The 21494-nt window shown below is 45.5% G+C and overlaps 1 protein-coding gene across 1 annotated transcript in view; it reads right to left on the bottom strand.

Annotated features, from left to right (window-relative positions):
- Positions 1–21494, bottom strand: part of LOC136587426 (zinc finger protein 850-like) — a 117070-nt gene that overhangs the window by 74462 nt on the left and 21114 nt on the right. Inside the window, exons 2-8 of the mRNA XM_066585994.1 lie at positions 20744–20884; positions 17383–17565; positions 15342–15449; positions 5657–5711; positions 3924–4021; positions 3077–3191; positions 819–1970 (exon numbers count right to left, since the gene is read on the bottom strand). Of these exons, the coding sequence (XP_066442091.1) occupies positions 819–1970; positions 3077–3191; positions 3924–4021; positions 5657–5711; positions 15342–15449; positions 17383–17565; positions 20744–20821 (1789 nt within the window). The 5' untranslated portion in view covers positions 20822–20884. The remainder of the gene's footprint in view (positions 1–818; positions 1971–3076; positions 3192–3923; positions 4022–5656; positions 5712–15341; positions 15450–17382; positions 17566–20743; positions 20885–21494) is intronic.

The raw sequence follows: 21494 nt of genomic DNA, 5'->3' as shown, positions 1-21494 counted from the left end.
CACAAGTGCTAGGGGGCACAGGAGGACCAAGTAGGTTTAAAAATAAAGATATAAAGCAGATATTTATAAATACACTTTTAAATAGAACAGCAGGAAAATGGAACTCCCTTCACAGATGTGAAGTCAGTCTAATATGGCCATGTACATAAAACCTAATCATGCACTTTTACATAGTAGTGTATATCTCATGTTTTTGTTATGTTGGAGATTTTTGTACCGAGAATCTATTGGCTGCTGTTTGGACTATATTCCACTGCACAGAAACCCAGGAAGTTTGCCGTTTGGAACAATGCGGAAACTGGCATTTTTGTCAAGTTGTGTAAGGGCAAGTGATCAACAATACCTTTTTCTCTATAGTGCTGGCATCAGGTCAAGCGATGATGGTGTCTATATTTTTCGAAGATGTTTTGAGGCAGAAGCTAGAGACACCTGAGACATATGTTGGTATTCAAGAATCTAGGAAAGGGATGTCCTAATATCTATACGATCCATACCTTTACTCACTTTTGTATAGATCAGCCACACACAACCTCCATTATTACCCATCTCCAGGGTATATTTAATCAATGATGATTAAGACTTGTGATGAAGCAAATCGGTTTCTACGTTCAAGATAATCTCTTATACACTAATGGCTTCCAGCAATAGAATTAATGAAAAGTCAGAATGTACCGATTCTTGGAAGACAGATATAAATTGGGGGGGAGGGCACGAAAATAGCTTAACAAGTTGCGGTCAAACATTCAACATATGAAAATAGCTTATCATCTATGAGCATTCGATGGGGAACTTCAAGATTGGATTTCTGTCCATCTAACACTCTGTGCTACTGTTCCCATATTTATGAGATTTTTGATGTACGATAAGTTCAGGTTTCCTTGTAAAACATCTCTCACATTCAGTGCAAGAAAACGGCTTCTCCCCTGTGTGAATTCTCAGATGTTTTCCAAGGTCTGACTTCTGGGTAAAACTCTTCCCACACTCCAAACACATAAATGGCCTCTCTCCTGTGTGCGTTCTCTGATGAGTGACGAGAGTAGACTTCTGCGTAAAGCATTTCCCACAATCCGGACATGAGAACGGCTTCTCCCCTGTATGGATTCTCTGATGCTTAACCAGTTCTGATTTCATTGCAAAGCTGTATCCGCACTCAAAACATGAAAAAGGCTTCTCTCCCTTGTGAATCCTTTCATGTCGAATGTGTTCGGACTTGTGTGTAAACCGTTTCCCGCACTGGGAACACAAAAATGGCTTCTCCCCTGTGTGAATTCTCTGATGTTTACCGAGTTCTGCTTTCCTCGCAAACCGCTTCCCACAATTTGAGCATGAAAACGGCTTTTCCCCGGTGTGAATTTTCTGGTGTTCAACAAGATTAGACTTTTGCGTAAAATATTTCCCACACTCGGAACATGAAAACGGCTTCTCACCAGTGTGAATTCTCTGATGTTTAAGAAAATCTGATTTCTGCCTGAAACTCTTTCCACAATCAGAACACGAAAAAGGCTTCTCACCTGTGTGAATTCTCTTATGCCGTACAAGTTCCGATTTGTGAGGAAAGCGTTTTCCACAATCAAAGCATGGAAAAGGCTTCTCTCCGGTGTGAATTCTTTCATGTCGCGCACGTTCTGATTTATGGGTGAAGCATTTTCCACACTCAGAGCATGAAAACAGGGTCTTTTTTGAGTGCATTTTCTTATGACGAAGCAGGAAAGATTTTGTTGGAAAACACTTGCTACATTCAGAACAAGCATAGATTGTATCCTTTGTGTGATCTGCACTTTGAGTTTCAACGTAGGACTTATCAAAAGAACGTTCCTCGGGATGTGATGAATCGAGAGATTGATCTGTAGTGTCAAGGACTTGAGCCGTCATGGAGTTTTCTCCTGAAGAATCTTGGGAAAAGTCATTATCTTCACTTTTACAATCCGAAGATAACAGGAGCTGATCATCTGAGACATTTGTGTGCGGACCTGCTTACAAAAAGAGGAAAAAATCATTGTAGATAACATTACATTCATAGAGATGATTGACCACTTCCAACTAAGGCCTCCTTCCCACGAACGGATTTACGCCGCGTAAATTCGCGGCAAAAATCCGCTGCGTGGCCCCCTGCTATTAGGTTCTATTGAACCTAATAGCACAATGCTCACGATGCGTAATTCCACCGCGGAATTACGCACCGCGATTTCTCCCGTCCTCACCCGCAGCATGCTCTATTTGCTGCGGGTGAGGACGGGCTGTACGCGCTGACGGCTTCCATTGCAGTCAATGGAAGCCGTTCGTTCACGCTATCTCCCGCTGTAACCAGCGGGAGATAGCGTGAAAAAACGCTTCCCCACCTACCGCCGCAGCGTCATTTGACGCGGCCGGCGCGTCACGTGACACTGCCGGCCGTGTCACGTGACGCGGTGGGCGTGTCACACGACGCGACGGCGGTGGGCGGGGAAGCGTCTTCACGCTATCTCCCGCAGGTAAGTATAGGGGCTCTGGGGGGGCGCCGTGACGGGCTTCACTGCGTAATATTACGCGGCGGAGCCCGTCACGCTCGTGGGAAGGAGGCCTAAAAGAGAGATGCCTCCGTTTTCAAGTAGACCTTATAAGGATGGTAAATTGTTTTATATAAAATTTTATCTCCCTGATTCTGTAATTTAGTGCGTAGGGTTTCAATTCCATGAAAGTGCTTAGCACTCATAGGGACAGCAGCGAAGGCACACAAAATATATGCTGTGCTGTTTATAACTACTAGGTAGAGATGAACGAGCACGCTCGGATAAAGTAGTTACTCAAGTGAGCATTGCTCTTCTCGAGTAACTGCTTACTGGTCCGAGCAGGCTAGGGGGCGGCGGGGGTGAGAGATTTCTATCTCTCTCTACCCCCCGCCAACGCCCGCCGTCCCCGGCTTACTGGTCCGAGCAGGCTCGGGGGTAAGTAGTTATCTCTACTACTAGGGAAGCTAGTAATTCCCAAGTCGTCCAATGCACTAACAAAAAAAATGTTGAATATAAAAAAAATATATATAAAATAGTATAATTTGTGATCCATATAAAGGTTTGTTTGCTTAGTGCTCATCACTGACCTGTCCCAATAGCTACAGCAGTTTCCTCTTCCTTAATTTGTCTATCATCCATGAGATAGGTCTCCTCCTCTTCTTCTTCAACAACTTCAATTTTGATGTCAATCATATCGTCACACTGAAAAGAGCAAAGAATAACTTTGTTCAAGGGACAAGAAATTTCATAAAATATTTCCCCGCGGTCGGGTTCCAACTGGACTGATTTACTTAGAATTTTCTGCAAAAGAAAATTCAAAACAACAACAAGAAAAAAAAGACACCAAACATTGTGGTTTTGTCGCAGATTTCACCCTCTGTAAGACCTCATGCACACGGGCGGATTTGAATTGCGGAATCCGCAATCGGCACCCGTGCGGGAGATGCGCTGTTCAAGTCGCCCATAGAAAAGCAATGGAGAGTCCTCAGCTTCACGCACACAGGCGGATTTTTGATTTGCGGGTACCGCAAGTGTAAAATAAAGCGCAGTATGCTACATTTTAACGCGGGCTCCATTGATCTCTATGGAAGCGTTCGATCCACAATGCATCTGCAATTACATTGCGGATTTGTAGGTGGATACTTCTCAGGTTGCTTGGAGAGCAGGCAGGGAGGTGGGGGAAGGCACCATTGGGCTTGTGATTTTTTTTTCTGCGCGGACGATCTGCATACATCCATGTGGAAAAACCATCGAATGCCTGGCGGGAATAGAGCCCGAGGCTACACAAATATTCCACATCGATTTTAACAGAGATTTCACCACCTGAATTCTGCAGTACAAACTGACACGCTGAAGATTTATCCAGATAGATTTCCTGCATCAAATCCATCCCATGTGAATACTTTGTCATTTAGCAACTCCTTGGCCGACTACCTGACTGTCCAGAGGAACATCAGGAGCTTCTTCTGAACAATCCTGTGAAGACAGAGGACTGTTACTTCTTTCTGGCGTACTTCTGTCACTGGATCCATCTAGAAGAAACATACAGGGGTTGAAGTAATTGATTCTAGAGGATATTATATCTGGTGTGTCGTAGGTGACCATCAAAGACTGAAGACAGCTCTTGCTTCCATTAAAGGGAGTCTGTCAGAATGTGAGCCGCATAAACCAAACATATGGGCTCATAGAAGCCAACAGGCTGGACCCAGCGATGTGACGCACAGAGAGCCGAATTCACTGTGTAATGTTCCTTGGGAATTCCGCCTCTAAAAACGGCATCAAAATTCACATATTTTGACATGGATTTAGTCCTGCTAATCTGAGTGTGAAGTGAATGGAATTGGCCATTAACTCCTCACCCCTGATGTCCCCTCAGGGATGGACTCTGAAGGTCTCCTCTGTTGGAAGGCCTCACATGAGAAGACTACACCATATCCTACAGGGTTCAGATTTCCCAAATTTCATAGATCTCAAAAGAAAGGCCCAACAACAAGCAGATGATCCTTGTTATGAGCTCAGATGAGCTCAAAATCTGTTCAGGAGATAGGAAGAATGACAGTTTGAGCGATCATTTTACATAAGCTGCTAATAAGCACTAATGCCTATTAGCAGCTTATTACCGTCATTTGCATGTAAATTAGCCTCTAGAGCTGTAGGCAGAGAACAGCAGGTGATCTATTCTCTGCATACAGTTCCTTTGTTCTGCCACAGGGCTGCAAGCTGAATACAATGTAATCAGCGCTCCCTGTGGAGAACACAGCATGCGGTCCCTGCTATCAGCTCTCCAGCTAAACACTGGATTTTATACTCACTTAAAAATTATCGTTCAGCCGAAGAGTGAAAGATGGGAGCATTTACACACAACGATTATCGCTCAAACATTGGCTTTTGAGTGATAATCGCTGTGTGGAGCTTAATATTAGCCAATATTAGTCTACCGAGGCTTCCTCGACAGTTGGATGGATTCAAGAGGTCAATAACATAATGATGACCTAGGTTGTCCGATGCCACCAATTCCTGAGTAGATTTCTAGCTACACAAAGCCTCCCTTCCATTCTAATTTTTTTTTCTTCTGCCATTCCACTTGCTTACTTCTTTATACTGCCTTCCCAGTATATTAACCCCTTAACACTATACGACATAAGTTTACGTCATGGCAGCATGGTACTTAACGCACCAGGACATAAAGTTGCGTCATGTGGATCCCGCAGATCAGAAGCTGAGCCTGTGCCATCCCGCAGTGGGAGCTGGCTGTTACTGATAACCGGCCTCAGCTGCAACACTTGCGATCAATGTGAGCATCCATCTCCACATTTAACCCCCTACATGCTGCAATACGGGAAAGAAAATAAAAATTGCAGCATGCCCTATCTTTCGGCGTGCTCTCGCATCGTCCTTACATCGCACTCGCATCGCCCTTACATCGCACTCGCGTGCACCTAGCATGCAGTGCAATGCTGCCGCCAGCCCCATTGAAAACACTGGGCGATGCGAGGTCGATCCCCCCCCCATTGTGGTGTAATACAATGCAGGAAAGAAAAAAAAAAACATTCATGAGTATGACCCCATTTGTGCGTGCGAGATTTGTAGGTCTAGCAACGCACAAGTCTCGCCCATTTGAAGCCGGCCTTATGATGCGATGTTTAAAAGTGAAAGACTCCTCTTACCTGGAGACGGGAGGGGCTCATACAGGTCATTGTTGTCTTCGATATAGTCATAATCCTGTGTGAAAAACAGAGAGTGACATCTAATAAGACACCTAATAGACAGAAACCTGTTCTCCAAATGTTAAAGAAATTATATTGTGATAGACATGATGATTAGTTAGTATAAAATGTCTATTGATTTGTATAAACCAAATGTATTATGCTATTGTAATGACTTTTTAACTTAGTGGAGGTTAATGGCCACACAATCTCATCATGGTATTTGCTAGACAATGGCATGGTGAAAGATGTGTGGTGTAATGTTAGCTGAGTACATAAAGTTGCACAAACAGCCTCTAAGAGTTAAAGGTCATAGTGTTATATGTATACTCGTCCAATACTGAGTGTTTTCCTAGCCCTCTTCCACCCCCCCACACAGACATTGCTTAAGGTTGCCTGCATGCTAAGAAGACAAAGTCCAAGCTACATCGGGCTTGAGGAAGGGTGGGCAGAGAGGCGGGAGATTCTATATGATCCGACAAATGAGAATCTTATATGTTACTGATGTAATCTGTCGCACACCCATTAAAGGGCAGGTGTCATGTGTTATAATAAAAAGGCTGAGGCTCTACACATTGTAGAGAGTCTCCCGGTTTAGACCAGCATTTGTGTCTGATCTGGTCGATGATGTGTGCACACTATACAATTTGGAAGCTACAAAATACCCCGAAACCTGCTGGAGAAAATATAATCCAGCTCAGTGGCGTTCCTGTGTGCGCGGGTGGATCTGTGAGGTCAGAGCCTGGAACGTATAGAGACCGGCAGATAGCATGCGGAACTTAGGGGCCCAAAAATCTACAGAACACGGTAAGATTGCTTTATTTTAATCCACCTGTGTCAAGCTGATTTCCAACTGCTAATCTGCCTGTATCTGATCCAGACTAGACCTTCACTGAAAGGCAGGTAATAACTCTAGTTCTGTCCACCCGATTATCACCATGTTGCCTGTCTAGGGGTATTTTGTATGCTGTGGCTGCTATGTCTGAGACTGTTAAAAATTGTGTATACAAGACCAAGAGATAAATTCTGTGAGGGTTAATGTGTCAGAAGGGCGGACTTGGCTGTTTAAGTCTGAGGGAACACGCCAGAGAGAGACACTTACTCCTAGGTAACTAGTGTGAGGTTAGGAAAATTTATGATACGCATATGCACCTGTATGATTGAGCGTGTTATGTTCTCATATGTGAAAAGGTATAAACGCGGGAATTATAGCCGTGCTTTGTGTGTCGGCTGAAGGCTCCAGAAACTCTTGGTCATTGAAAATAATAAGTCTTTGTGTGTTTCAGACGTTTAGGTTAAAGAATGTTCAGTGTTTATTATTGGGAGAGGGTTACTGATAAGAGAGTGGACTGAAGTTAAGCCACTGAAAGCTTTTCCCAGTTAACCCGTTTGTTCCCTTTGCCTATAGGGTTAATGTGAAGAGGTGGAATTTAGTAAAGGAGTTTTACTGTGTCTAGAAAGTTCAAATAGGATAGAATAAGCAGGCAGAATAGAATGAGGGATCAGTACAGGATGTTTTGGAATATGCAAAACATGTAGAAACGTTTTACAAAGAAAAGGATCAGGAAAAGTTGCAGAAAGAAATGTCAGGTTATGGACAGATAAGCAGAAATGAGTATGGTAAGATAGACTGTAGAAAGTTTTCAGAAGATGAGCAGGAAGCCCAGCAGAAAGAAAGGTGTTTTAGCTAGTTTTTTTGCTAGGAGGTGGTATAATGTAGGAAAGAGATTCAAGAGGGGAGAAAGTATAGTGGGGGATGTGTATTGCTTATGAACAATGTAATGCCTTTGTGTTGACTACAGCCCCTCCCTGTAATGGCGGCCGCACTTGCAATGTTTAACCCTTTCCAATCCATTTATTTTTTCTCACCCATTCTCCCCAGCTCCAAATAAATTGGAGCTGGGGAAAATGGGTGAGAAAAAATACATTTTCCCTGCACCCTCCTGAACTGACAGAGTTCAGGAGGGTGCAGGTGCTCACTGCACCGTGGAGGGACCTGCTTACCTGTCAGACGTCTTCCGCATTCTCCTTCTGCCTCCCGACTCGGCGATCATGTGACCGCTGGGGTCAGGTGGCACATGGCGGTCACATGATCGCCGGGCCGGAAGACAGAAGGAGAACGCGCAAGACGCCGGTCAGGTAAGCAGGTCCCACAGTGCAGGCTCCCGGCTCGGAGTTCATGTGACCGCCGGGGGTCAGGTAACACCGGCGGTCACATGATCGCCGGCCGGCCGGAATCTCTATGCATTACATAGCGCTAATTGAGCGCTATGTAATGTGTAAAGGAGAAGGCAGAAAGGGTTAAAAACCCTTTCTGCCTTCTCCTAGGGGGTCCTCGATGGGGACCAGTGCACAAGTGTATCTGCACCCGATGTGTCTGCCGATCGGGTGCAGATGCACTCCTGCACTGCACTGCAGTGTCGGGCCTGCCCCGACATTGGAGCTGTGGAGGAAAATGATGATGTCGGGGCAGGCCCGACATTGGATTGGAAAGGGTTAAAACCCCACATAGTGTGACTCTGCAGCAAATGTGGTGAGCCCTGCCCCCACCCTGAAGTTACTTCCCCCCCATGTGCTCACTTTCAGGGTGTGTGATGTTACTTCCGGTCCCTCTCCATCCGGGACAGGACCTGGCCCCGCCCCTTCCTCCTCCAGCAGCCATCTTGCCTCACCTGGGAGATTTGTAGCCCTGCCCCTTTCTGCCTCTGGCGGCCATTTTGCTGCACTTGGGAGGCCTACATTCCCCAATACCACTGTATCCAGTGCTAACATCATGATTGTCTGAAGTAAGGTTTTGTTTGACCGGACTTTGTTACACTCCAAGATGTGGCCACTTTGGATGTGTGATAAGTTCAGGGAAACAAACCTTTGTGAAGATGCAGCTTGGGACGTAGTAGATGACTAAGCTGGTTTATAGTGTATGGAAGATTGGAGTTGATGCATGGGAGACAGAGGCCGGGAATACATGACAGGGGACGCTCTCTCATGTTCTCAGGGGCTCTGTTTTCCACTGCCTGCTTCTCCAATGGATGCTCAGACAGATGATGTTATGGAAGGCTCCTACAGATGGAATAATTTCCCTTTAGTCACCCAGCGAACTTTTTCACGCAATTTGATTAAGTAATTTTACTTTTTATGTGAAGAAAGAGGGACTGAATTGCCCAGAGTAGGATGTTAATTCATCCGTATTCTTTAGTTTTTCCTTAAAGGGGTTGTCCCGCGCCGAAACGTTTTTTGTTTTTTTTAACCCCCCCCCCCGTTCGGCGCGAGACAACCCCGATGCACGGGTTAAAAAAACAAACAGCACAGCGCTTACCTGAATCCCGGCGGTCCGGCGTCTTCATACTCACCTGCTGAAGATGGCCGCCGGGGTCTGCTCCCTCCGTGGACCGCAGCTCTTCTGTGCGGTCCATTGCCGATTCCAGCCTCCTGATTGGCTGGAATCGGCATGTGACGGGGCGGAGCTACACGGAGCCGGCATTCTGCACGAGCGGCTCCATTGAATACAGCAGAAGACCCGGACTGCGCAAGCGCGGCTAATTTGGCCATCGGAGGCCGAAAATTAGTCGGCACCATGGAGACGAGGACGCCAGCAACGGAGCAGGTAAGTATAAAACTTTTGATAACTTCTGTATGGCTCATAATTAATGCACAATGTACATTACAAAGTGCATTAATATGGCCATACAGAAGTGTATAGACCCACTTGCTGCCGCGGGACAACCCCTTTAAGTCTTTTGTATATTCTAGTGTCAGTCTACACTGAAGCTATAATTATATTCCGACAGGAGAGTGAAAGTTAAACACTGGACATTCCCTGAAATACTATTACACTGGGTGACGTAAATTTTACTTGCATTGCGCCCCCTTGTGTTAAAAAATGCTAACTGCACAGACTTCGCTGCATACAATGTCACCTTGACCTACAAAGTGCTTGTTTTTGTGCCTCTTGGTTTCCTTTTTCAACTTGTACTAGTTTGAACACAATTACTCTTTTTTTTCCATTGAGTATTCCGGTTCAAAAGGGGGGAGGCATAGGTGATCTGGGTCATAGATGATCTAGGTGTTGTAGATCAGCTATTGGGTTTAAAATAAATAAATAAATTAAATAAGATAAAAAGGAAATAAATGATTTTGTGCTACAAGATTCTGAGCCATGTGAAATAGAACATCAGCACGATTATTTAGTACTAATACAGTAAGAAACTGCAGGTATGCAAACAGTTACCGGAACCTCTGTTGACGACGCATATGTTGAGCTTTTTGCAGATGGTACCAGGGTGAGGATTGATGACTCCACATCGGATATGCAGTGGTCACACAACAAGATGTCCTAGAAGCAGAAGCTCTGCATCCGCATGTCTCAGCACAAGAAGCGGAACTGAAGGCCCTCACTGAGGCGAGTAGAGTGGCGAGAGGTAAGACGGCAATCCTTTACACTGACTCCTGGTATGCATTTGGCATAGCTCATGATTACGGCCCAATATGGAAGGCCAGACAGTTTTTACCTTAGCAGGACAACCAATTGAGAATGGTGCAGCGGTGCAGAGTCGCATGGAGGCCCTACTTCTACCTGACAAAGTTGAGAGTTCGCACCGATTCCTACACTGGAGAGGCGAGAGACGACACCCTCGCTGACAGCATAGCAAAGGCAGCGGCCCTCAAGCCGTGGAAGAAAGAAGAAAGATACTGACAGCATGAGTCAGTGGTAAAAACTTTGGACATTGACAAAAATTTGGACTTTGATATGCTAAAAGACTTTTACAGTTACAAGCCAGCAAGGAAGGAAAGGATAAATGGACTAATATGGGAGCAGCAGAAACAGGACCGTGTATGGTGAACAGTCAACAGCACTTGCCCACCACAGTTCCTGTATCCCATGATGGCCCAGCTGATGGACGGAAAGACCCACCTAGTAAAGCAGCAATGACGTCGACGCTTGAAAGAGGACGGGCGACTTCTGGGTTCTCTGTAGCTGCTGCATTATTTGTCCAGTTTAGCATGATCTATGCCATAGGTGAGTCAGGGCAGAAGTAAATTTGGCACATCACACTTGCCGGGACCACTCTACCCATTTCAGGGATTGCAAATTGACTACGTTCAGCTCCCACTTGTTGGGAAGTATGAATACGTGCTTGTTGTTGTTGATGTCTTTGCAGGTTGGAGGTCGACCCTGTTACCAAGGCAAACAAGTAGGTAACCGCAAAGAAGCTCATGAACGAGGTAAACTGTGAATATGGGGTACCAGAAGTGATTCAGAGTCAGACAGAGGTATAAACTTCGCAGGTGAATGTAACATGTCATGTCTGCTCTGGGTGTATCCCAGGCCTTTTACATACTCTACCATCTTTAGAGTAGTGGAAAGGTGGAGAGACTTAGTGGCACGCTAAAAAGTAAGCTACTTAAAAATGACGCCACTTTGGAAAGACTGTCATCCAATAGCCTTATACAGTGTTAGATATGAACCCAGGGGGGGAATCATACATTATCTCCCTACGAGATTGTTTGGGCTAGCCCCAAGACTAGGTTGTTACTATCCTCAGTAGTTACAATTACAATCTGATGTGTTGACTAAGTATGTGATTTCCGTTGCTAAAGAACTAACCAAAGCCTATGCATAGGTGTTCTCTTCCAGACTCAGAGGCAGACACTGAGACACATATCTTGCAGCCTGGGGATTGGGCGTGCGTCAAGAAGTTCCTCAGGAAGCACCCTCTTGAGCCCCGATTTGATGGCCCCTACCAGGTGCTTCTGACTACTGCCACAGCTGTGAAACTAGCCGAAAGACTTACATGGATCCATGCTTTATACTGTAAGAAAGCTTCAGATCCGGGAGACCAGTCTTAGTTGTGCCAAAGACATTACTCTGGTTAGTGCTAGTGAGAGAGGAGGGTGGCAACTGGAATCCTTAGTCGGAAGAATATGAGGGTATGGTTACCTTCTGGTATAACTCGTCCAATGCTCAAGTAGCCGCATATTCCTTCGACTATTGTACTGTGGTCCCGTGTCTAGGCGCAAGATCCCACTGCAGGCCAGATTTAGCTCAGTACAGCTAGTTATATGACTTATATACCCGGGGAATACAATATGTTCGCGCCACTGATAACGTCTGGGGAGAAGACTGCCGTTATTGGGGATTAGTGGGATGGAACGCAGGAACAGACTAGTCCTATAAACCGTGAAGTGCCTTAAATAAGAAAGATAAGAGCGGGAAATCCCTAATTAGTCGTATAACCCTCCTTGAGAATAATAAGGACAGCAGGTATTGGAAGGCTGAACTTAGTATGTTACTTGGTTTTAATGCGGTTGTTACACTAACCATGGGAGATCCAAGCCCAGGGGATGGGGGGACTTACAGTCTGGGGACATACTGGTACGGGAGGACAGATGCCTTAGGGAAGTTTAAAATAAGGGATATGGTAGATGCACCCGAATGGAAGCGTTCACTTAGTCCCGTGCCCATAATTAACCCCCTCCGCCGTAAGATAAAGACCTTGACGAACATGATGATCATAGCCGACCCTACTTTTTGCGGACACCTTGACAGTAGCGACTGGCTACTCTGACCAGAATCTCTGGTTGGAGTTGATGAGGTACAATGCTAACGGGAGCAACAAGTCTAACTGTTGCGTGTGAGGTAGTGCCCGACCACACTCGGGGATGGTCCCCCTAAATCTCCCTGTAGATGCTGAAGAGTGGTTTATTAGTCTCTTCACGACCATTTCCGCTAATTACACTGTCCGTGAGAAGTGGAAGAAGGAATACTCTATAACTACTTAAGTGTTTTGCACCGGAGAGAGTATTACTGACTACCCTGGAAACTACACCTGCCAGGCAAATAGGCAGGGTGGAGGGAGATTTTGGGGAACTCACCAACGGGTATTGCTCCTCCTACGGTACGATAGGAGGGGAATGGATGCAGAATCAGGTCCAGTCCCCAGGAGACGTTTACTGGCTTTGTGGAGACATGAGGTAGAGGACCCGCCTGGAGGGTAATTGGACAGGGGAGTGTGCCTTAGTAAAGCCCTTATGCTCCTCCACATCCTGTCAGACAGCATTGAGGATAATGAAGTTACCCCCAATAGTTAATTTATCTCGATCCAACTCAGTCTGTGTTTTGTGGTTATCCTGTCATGTTGGTCTATCCTTGTTTTCCGCATAGGTACGGCGGTTCCTTCCAGTCTTGTCACTAGGTAGTGTAGGGTCAGTGCAGGCGGCCTGGACGTGTCCACCATCCGGACTATCTCCAGGAGGGACATTGGTGTGGGTGAAGATTAGGGAGTCCCAGGCCGTGCGTACCTGTGCACACTACTAGTAATGTAACATTATACTAGAGCGAGAAGAGAGACCCCTGGTGGTAGTTTTGATCTACACGTGTACATTGACGTCATAGGATAGCCAAGGGGGGTACCTGGCGAGTTTTAAAATTAGAGACCAAGTTAAAACTAGATTCGAGTCCATTTTCCTGATCATTATGGTAAATAAACGTTGACTGGATTAATTATGTTTATTATAATTAGCAGTGGTTTATAAATTATACTAGAGACGCCTTATAGGGACTAGTCGACCAATGGGACCTACCTCGACTATGACTTTTCAAAATAGAATGGCCTTCGATATAATTTTAGCTAAAAAGGGGAGTGTCTGTAAGATGATAGGGGAGACTTGTTGTATCTACATCCCAGACGACACGTGACCCGCAGGTAAAGACGCAGTTGCCATTAAGAAGCTGACCGCACTAACTAAAAAGAGCTAACCTTTGGGACCAGCACTCGCCATGGATGAGCGGGTGGTAAAGGATCTTGGCACAGACGGGCGTCGCTCTTGTGTGTGAACTGATGATTACCTTTTCTGTTCTAGTCTGCTGTGTTATCCCCTGTGTCAGAGAGACCTGTGAAACTGATGCTGGAAAAGCTACTCCCACAATGAGTTCGCTGGATGCATCCCCAGAAGGAGTGGACAAGTCCTACACCCCCTTGAAGACTCTAAAACGAACCTTCAGCGCACTCCAGTTATAGGCTCACGCGCAGAGAACTGTGAAAATTAGATAGAGAGTTAGAGGATAGACATTTTAAGGGGGGGGATTGTGATAGACATGATGATTAGTTAGTATAAAATGTCTATTGATTTGTATAAACCAAATGTATTATGCTATTGTAATGACCTTTTTAACTTAGTGGAGGTTAATGGCCACACAATCTCATCATGGTATTTGCTAGACAATGGCATGGTGAAAGATGTGTGGTGTAATGTTAGCGGAGTACATAAAGTTGCACAAACAGCCTCTAAGAGTTAAAGGTCATAGTGTTATATGTATACTCGTCCAATACTGAGTGTTTTCCTAGCCCTCTTCCACCCCCCCCCCACACAGACATTGCTTAAGGTTGCCTGCATGCTAAGAAGACAAAGTCCAAGCTACATCGGGCTTGAGGAAGGGTGGGCAGAGAGGCGGGAGATTCTATATGATCCGACAAATGAGAATCTTATATGTTACTGATGTAATCTGTCGCACACCCATTAAAGGGCAGGTGTCATGTGTTATAATAAAAAGGCTGAGGCTCTACACATTGTAGAGACTCTCCTGGTTTAGACCAGCATTTGTGTCTGATCTGGTCGATGATGTGTGCACACTATACAATTTGGAAGCTACAAAATACCCCGAAACCTGCTGGAGAAAATATAATCCAGCTCAATATATTTAAATATAAGGGGTGCAGTTATTAATTCCCAGAGGTCAACTTGTCGCAGCGTTAGAACAACAGGGTTCTACTTGGACAAAACTGATTTTCACTGCCCGATATCGCACTCACCCATGTGAAATTAGCTTTAAAGAAGTGAAATGGGAGGCACCGTATTGCTGTTTGCCTCAAGCAGCAGCGAGGCTAGGTCCACCCCCGATTGTTCGCATGCTCATTCAGGCGGGAGCAGATAGAGCCCTGTTGTCCTGATGAAATTGCAAATAGATAGAATTTGGTTGCACAGCGATTTCTCCAAAAATATTGGTCAGATACCAGTGATAAGATTCCAGCAGCGAGATCAACGTTGTTCGAACTCTTGTGCACAGAGAAGTCCTTTTGCCAAACAGTGCAGATAGAACCCTGTTTGTTTTAACAGGACACCGTGTAAAGAAAAAAGGGGAGTGCAACCAAATGGCGTAATGCCTTCATTTATATAAATCACAGAATGCTTATTTTGTTCCAAAGACCAAATATCTAAAACAGAATTAAAAACATGCAAAGAGATGCATCCCAGTAAAATGGTTCCAAACCAATCATCTCCCACCGAAGTGGGTAAATAGAAAAGTGCAATCCCCCTAATAAATATTAACCCTTTGCGATCCAATTTTGGATTCAGTGTTTCCTAGGGGGATCTTTCTCTTTCTGCCCTTATACAATGGCGCCATCTGCTGGCTGGAGCCAGTACTGACGTATGTGACATGCTGGAGAGGCCCCTGACAACACAACGCCCAGTAATATACAGTAAGAATACCCTGCCGGACGTCTTCCGACATCGGAGCTATACAGCCTTCAATCAGAATGTCTTTGAACGTCAGACAGTGGATTGGAAAGGGTTAAAGGGGTTCCCCGAGTTATTTTTTTAATTCTGCTGCCCCATCACTAAAAATAATAAAAGAGCCAATATTCACCTCCCTCGACATCACCAGCGCCGGAACTTTGTTCTCCGTGCCAGGTCTGTGTTTACAGGCTGCAGTCCTGTTTATGGGACATCCCAGGCAGCTGCAGCCAATCACAGGCTTTAGCGTTTCAACGACAGGATGTTTAAGAAAAAAAAAACAAAAAAAACTTTGAAAACCCCTTTAAGAAACAAAATGCATTTATGTGCACATAAACACAGAGCAATCACTGCATTAGGAACATGACCAGGGGTGTGACTATAGGGGATGCAGGGCATGCGGTTGCACCCGGGCCCAGGAACCTTAGGGGGACCATAAGGCCTCTCTTCTCCATATAGTAAGCCTAGTAGTATGAATAAAGCATTATAGTTGGGGGCCCTGGTGCAGGTTTTGCATTGGGGCCCAGGAGCTTTAAGTTACGCCTTGAACATGACATCTTGTAATCAGAAATACAGTGCCATGTCAGGTAATGTTCTGACCTGTCCTCTGTGCAGCAGAAGGCAACATTCATGGGTAAATGTGGAGACATGAGTGACTTTGACCACGGGCAGATTGTTGGTGCCCGGAGGTGTGGTGCCAGTAATTCTGAAACAGTCGCACTTGTTCTCTGTTCCCAAACCACAATGTTAAGAGTGTATCAAGACTGGTTGAACCATGGACAGACACCTGACAGAAGACCACACAGCGGCGAGTGAGTATTGGGTGGCACTCCTGGTATCAGGAATAATGTGCCACAGAGCACCAATTTACCCAGCAGTACAACAGAGGTGAAGTTATACAAATTTCTACAATGACCATGTAGTGTGCCCCACATCAACTGAGATTCAACAAGAGTGCCCCGGATGACTACATGTCATCATCAACAATGCCTCGCATGGGCCCAGAAAAGATGTTAACGGACCTTGGACACATGGTAGGAGGTCATTTTGAGTAACGAATCCCGTTTCCTGCTGAACCGTAGGGGTGGTCAGGTCCGCATCTGGTGTAAACCATATGAAGCCGCATCGCATGAGTGAACCGTTGGGCTTCAACAGGCCAGTAGTGGTGGTGTTAGTCTGGGGAGCAGTTTCCTGGCATGGGCTAGGACCGTTGATCGTTCTATAAAAATTCTTGAATGGTGGATCTGTGAGCTGACCATCTGCACTCATGTCTTCAGGAAGTCTTTCCCAACCACAATGCCATCTTTCAATAGAAAAATGCTCTATGGCATAGAGTTTGAATCTCTAGAATGTGGCTGGAGGAATACGACAATGAATTTTCCACACTACCTTGACTCCCAAACTCATCGGACTGTAACCCCATTGAGCAGGTTTGTGATATGCTGAAAAGGGCTGTGAGATCTGCTTCCACTTATCCACGATGTGTACCAACTGACGGAGCTGCTGTAGCGGGCATGGGGTGAGTTGAGTATGGAGGATGTTCGCCACCTTGTGGAATCTGTTCCCCAATGTCTGAAAGCAGTGATAACCCAAAAAGGCTGGACCAACCCATTATTGAGTAGGTGTTTCTAATGCAATGATTGTTCAGTGTATGTATAATATATATATAGCAAACGCTATAATCAATTTACAGCATAAAGCTGGTGACACCACAGTTTTTGCATCTATAATACAGACATGTGTCCTGGCCTGACCACGAATATCCTGATCTGAACTCGAAACATCATAGATTCCTACGACACTCAGATCAGGAGACCCGTGGTCAGGCCAGGACAATGATCCGGAACAGTGGTGTGTCAGTGGCGTAAAAGACACTTAACATGTACCAGGAAATGATTAAGGGTTACTCCCATCTTGAAAACCTGATGGCTCATCACTAGAAAATGCCATCACTTTATGATAGCTGGGGTTCCAACCTCTTGGACGCCCCAATCCATCCTGAACACAAAGGTTCGGCATCACTGATTTAGCACCGCACGGATAGCAGGTAGCTGTGTTTTTACGGCCCTATGGATTAAAGCCCAGACACTCAGAACGCGAAAACACGTATGTGTGGTCGCTAAAGGCTTAACAAGACATCACTTAGCATTACTGTTTAATGTCCTAGTGCTCACCTCTCCAGTCAGCAGCTCAATGATCTTGTTGGCGAGTTCCAGAATCTTTTGATCGTGGATTCTCTCTTGTACCAGAGAGCGAGGTGGAGGCATTATGACGAGGCTCTTGGCTTTCTTGCACCCTGCAGCTACCCTGCTGTGCGTTTTAGACTCACTTGACGTTTTCTTCACTATTGTGTAATCCTGTGGATCAAGCAAAACACAATGATTAATGCTACTAGAGGAGAGTCCTTTGCCTTTCATATTAATATATGCATTAACTAAACATCAATTTTTTGCTGCAACTCACGATTGACCCTTCAGGTACCCATATAAAAGGTTTTTCGATATTACTGATGTAGTACACTGTTGTTACTTGGCACCATGCTATGCTCTTGGAAAGAAGCCCCAGTTTCTTGACTGTGTTGGGTTAAACTACAGCAAAAAAATCTTGTAAGATTATCTAAATACTGTGTTTCCCCGAAAATAGTTCCCACCCGGATAGTAAGACCTATCGGGTTTTCGGGGGAGGCTTGAAATATAAGGCCTCACCTGAAAATAGGACCTAGCTAAAGTGACACCCTCCCACCCCCCACCCCCGCAAGAAATCAATACTCACCTGGTCTGCGGCGTCCCGATGGTCTCCGGCGGTGCTGTGATTGGCTCATCGAGCGCCGGCTGTCATTGGCTGCTGGCGCTGAATAAACCAATCACAGTGCTCGCTTTGCTAGAGCTGGGGTATTCAAAGCCCTGTCACCAGCAGAAGCTCCGCTGTGAGACGAGGAGGAGGCAGTGCCGCCGCCAAAGACCATTGGGACGCCGCAGACCAGGTGAGTATAAGGCCCCTCCATCCCCCAAAAATAAGACACTGTGCCCTTTTTGGGGCAAAAAAATAATATAAGACAGTGTCTTATTTTTGGGGAAACGCGGTCGGAATCCCCAAGGAAGCCTTGCAGAAAAGGCTATAGGAAAGAAATGCAAGTTATCACAACCCAGAAAAGAGGACCAGATAAACTACATTATCTCACAACACGGATCTCTGGCAGTAAAGTGAGAGTAAATGACCCGTATAGAAGGTGGGAGGAGCAGTGGCTGATAATTATATTGTAGAAAGTTTCTTATTTTCGCTTACGCCAGCGGTTCCCAAACGTTTTCAGCCATGGAACTTTTGAACAAAAGTTTCTCGTGGAGCCCCATGGAGGGTGTGGTCAAGGGAGGGGTTAGGGGCGGGGCTTATCAGGTCATATAAAAAACACACAGGAAGGAGCACTGGGTGGGCTATTAATATACATTATTTTTAAAATTACCATGCTGTGGAATTAAATCCCGCCCCATATGTCGGTGTCCACACGGGTTTTGTGCAGATTTTTTCCCACAGTGTCTGGATGAGATTTTCAAAATCTCATCTACTTTGCTGCTGCTGTAAATGCAGTGGAATTTCCATGCAGAGTATCTGCATGGTAATTCCGTGGCAATTCCGCCCCATGTGAGCCCAGCCTTCGGGCGCCTTCACAGTGGCGAGAAAATCGTGTGAGATTTGTGCGATGTGAGACGCACAAATATGAAACACAGTTGATTCACATTTGCGATCTTTTTCTGCATAGCACCGTGTTGCAATGCTATGCGAGAAACACATTGCAGGATGTTCTATCATTTTGCGATATTGCCCATTGTTTTCATTGGGGCCGGCAGCAGCAGTGCCGACCCCATTGAAAACAATGGGAGAACTTCACAATACTCTTGGGACACTGCTAGAGTGGTGAGTAGAGCGGAGACCTAGACCCTCTGTCACAGCCCCTGACAATCGCTCGTCGAGCCCCAAGGGTTCCACGGAGCACACTTTGCGAAACCCTGGCTTACACTATTGATTTATGCAAACTTTGTTGAAACGGCATGGCCTAAACGAGAACACCGCTGAGTATGAGGTGGCTGGGCTGACAAAAAAAAAAACTGAACTCGGCGGAGCTACGCAGTATTCGTAACTCTGATAGAAGTCAATGAGAGTTCCACAAGCAACATTTCACAGTGAGCTATACAGTTCCTGCATCTCCTGAGCAACAGAAACACCACAATGTGATGCTGTTCGCATAACATCCATGGATTTCTATCAGAGTTATGGAAACAGTGTAGCACTCTGCTATATCTGCCTATCAATCCACCCCCCACCCCCAGTCGCTGCATCCATAATGAAGAAGCTCAAAAAGCTAGGATCTTGCATGAATCACAAAAGGGACAGTTGATTGAAAATGGTGAATAGTGAAGAACTATTAAATGCTAGCACGTGACGCGTTTTGAGGCAAAGCAGCCCCTTTCTCACACAGCTGAACTATATGGTGTACATTAAAAGATGTGAATAGTAAAATAGTCGTAGGACAAAACATTCTTCACTATTCACCATCTTCAATCGACTATCCCTTTTGCGGTTTGTGCCAAGATCCTAGCTTTTTGATCATCTTCTCGCACCTGATACCAATATAGCCTGCCGGCTCTGTCATGGCACTCGGATGACTTTTCCATTCCAGAAGCTCTGCCCCCCACCCCCCCTCCTCTTTCATCTTCCAAGTTTTTGGTTTATGTGCTTCAGAGCTGCATTCAGGGTAGTCAGGCACAGTTGGAACCCAATAAAGTGAGGGGCGTGCAAATCCCACCTCTGGGACCCTATCCGGCTATGGCACAGAAGTCAGAGACTGGGATAACCCTTTGGGGCGGACATATGAAATGTTGGTCTTTGACTATTTATATACATGTGGGAGTCATAATATACACAACTGTGTGATAATAAATAGCTTCACCGGGTCAATATTCCCAAATTTGTATTTGTAGAATCATTCCGTTTGTAGAACCCGTACACAACTGTATATCTTGCACCTTTCTGAAATCCCCTCACCTCTCCGGTCACATCTGTTTAATGCATTGCAATAAGGCCTCATTCACATGACCGTATGTGTAGAACACTGCAAGGACCCCACCGCGTATGGCAGCGAGGGCACCGCAGATCACTGTGTATCTCAGTCATATGCAGAGTGACTTCGCCTTTTTAAAAAAAAATACCTCACTCTGTTTCATAGTGGGGTTCCGTATGCATCGTCGCATGTATTGCGTATGGACAGCATTGCATACGCTGCCCAGAGAAAAGAATAGGGCTCACGCTGCACGATACATGGTGAAATAGAGCATGCTGCGATTTTTTTCTTGCGTGTATCTACTTGCAACGTTTACACGCTAACGTGAATGGATCAGTGAAAGTCCATTTACTTCCATAGACCCCATTCACCACGTCTCGTGCAGCCATGCATCGCTCATGTGAAATCTGCGTCGAAATCACAGTCACGTGAATGAGCCCTAAGACTCAGATCATGTGACAAGTTCAAGAATGCCTCACCTCTCCAGTCAGCAGGTAGATGATCTCCAGGGTGAAGTTCAATATACTCTCAGACACATGATTCCTGTCCTTGTCCATCTTCACTGGTTCATGTGATCTATTCAAGAAGTTCTAGAAGAAGCATTCATCCAGTCACTGCATCTGGTGATAAAATGGTGAAATTCATTATTATAAAAACATAAAAAAAGGAAGAAAAAAAAATCGGAACAGAACTTATATCCTAAATTTAACTGCCAGGTGTCTTTATTTCTACTATGATCTCAAAAAGATGGCCAAAAAAATGGATCGCGCCAGGATTGCTTCACATATAGAATCTTGTCATTTCTCTTATTCCAGACTTTATTTATAACTAGAATTGAGCGAGCGTACTCGGTAAGGACAGATACTCTAGTGAGTATCGTCCTTACCAAGTACCTGCCTGCTCACCCGCAAAGATTTGGGAGCGGGCGGGGGAGAACTCGCTCTCTCCCCTCCGCCTCCCTCCTGCTCACCCCCGCAACACAGCGCTCACCCCCGCCGGCACCCGAATCTTTGCGGGCGAGCAGGCAGGTACTCAGTAAGGACAATACTCGCTCGAGTATCTGTCCTTACCGAGTACGCTCGCTCATCTCTAATTATAACGCATTTTGTGGTCACGCCAATCCCTTCATCAAGGGAGCACACAAAACCCAAAATGTGCAATGCAAACTGGAAAAATGTGCACTCTAAAGTGGAACAAACCACTCAATCCACAGATCGAAGTTCACCTACT

Source organism: Eleutherodactylus coqui, chromosome 13, assembly GCF_035609145.1.
Source record: "Eleutherodactylus coqui strain aEleCoq1 chromosome 13, aEleCoq1.hap1, whole genome shotgun sequence".
Taxonomy (NCBI): domain Eukaryota; kingdom Metazoa; phylum Chordata; class Amphibia; order Anura; family Eleutherodactylidae; genus Eleutherodactylus; species Eleutherodactylus coqui.
The sequence above is the reverse complement of the archived record's forward strand: the minus strand, read 5'-3'. Positions and strand labels throughout refer to the sequence as shown.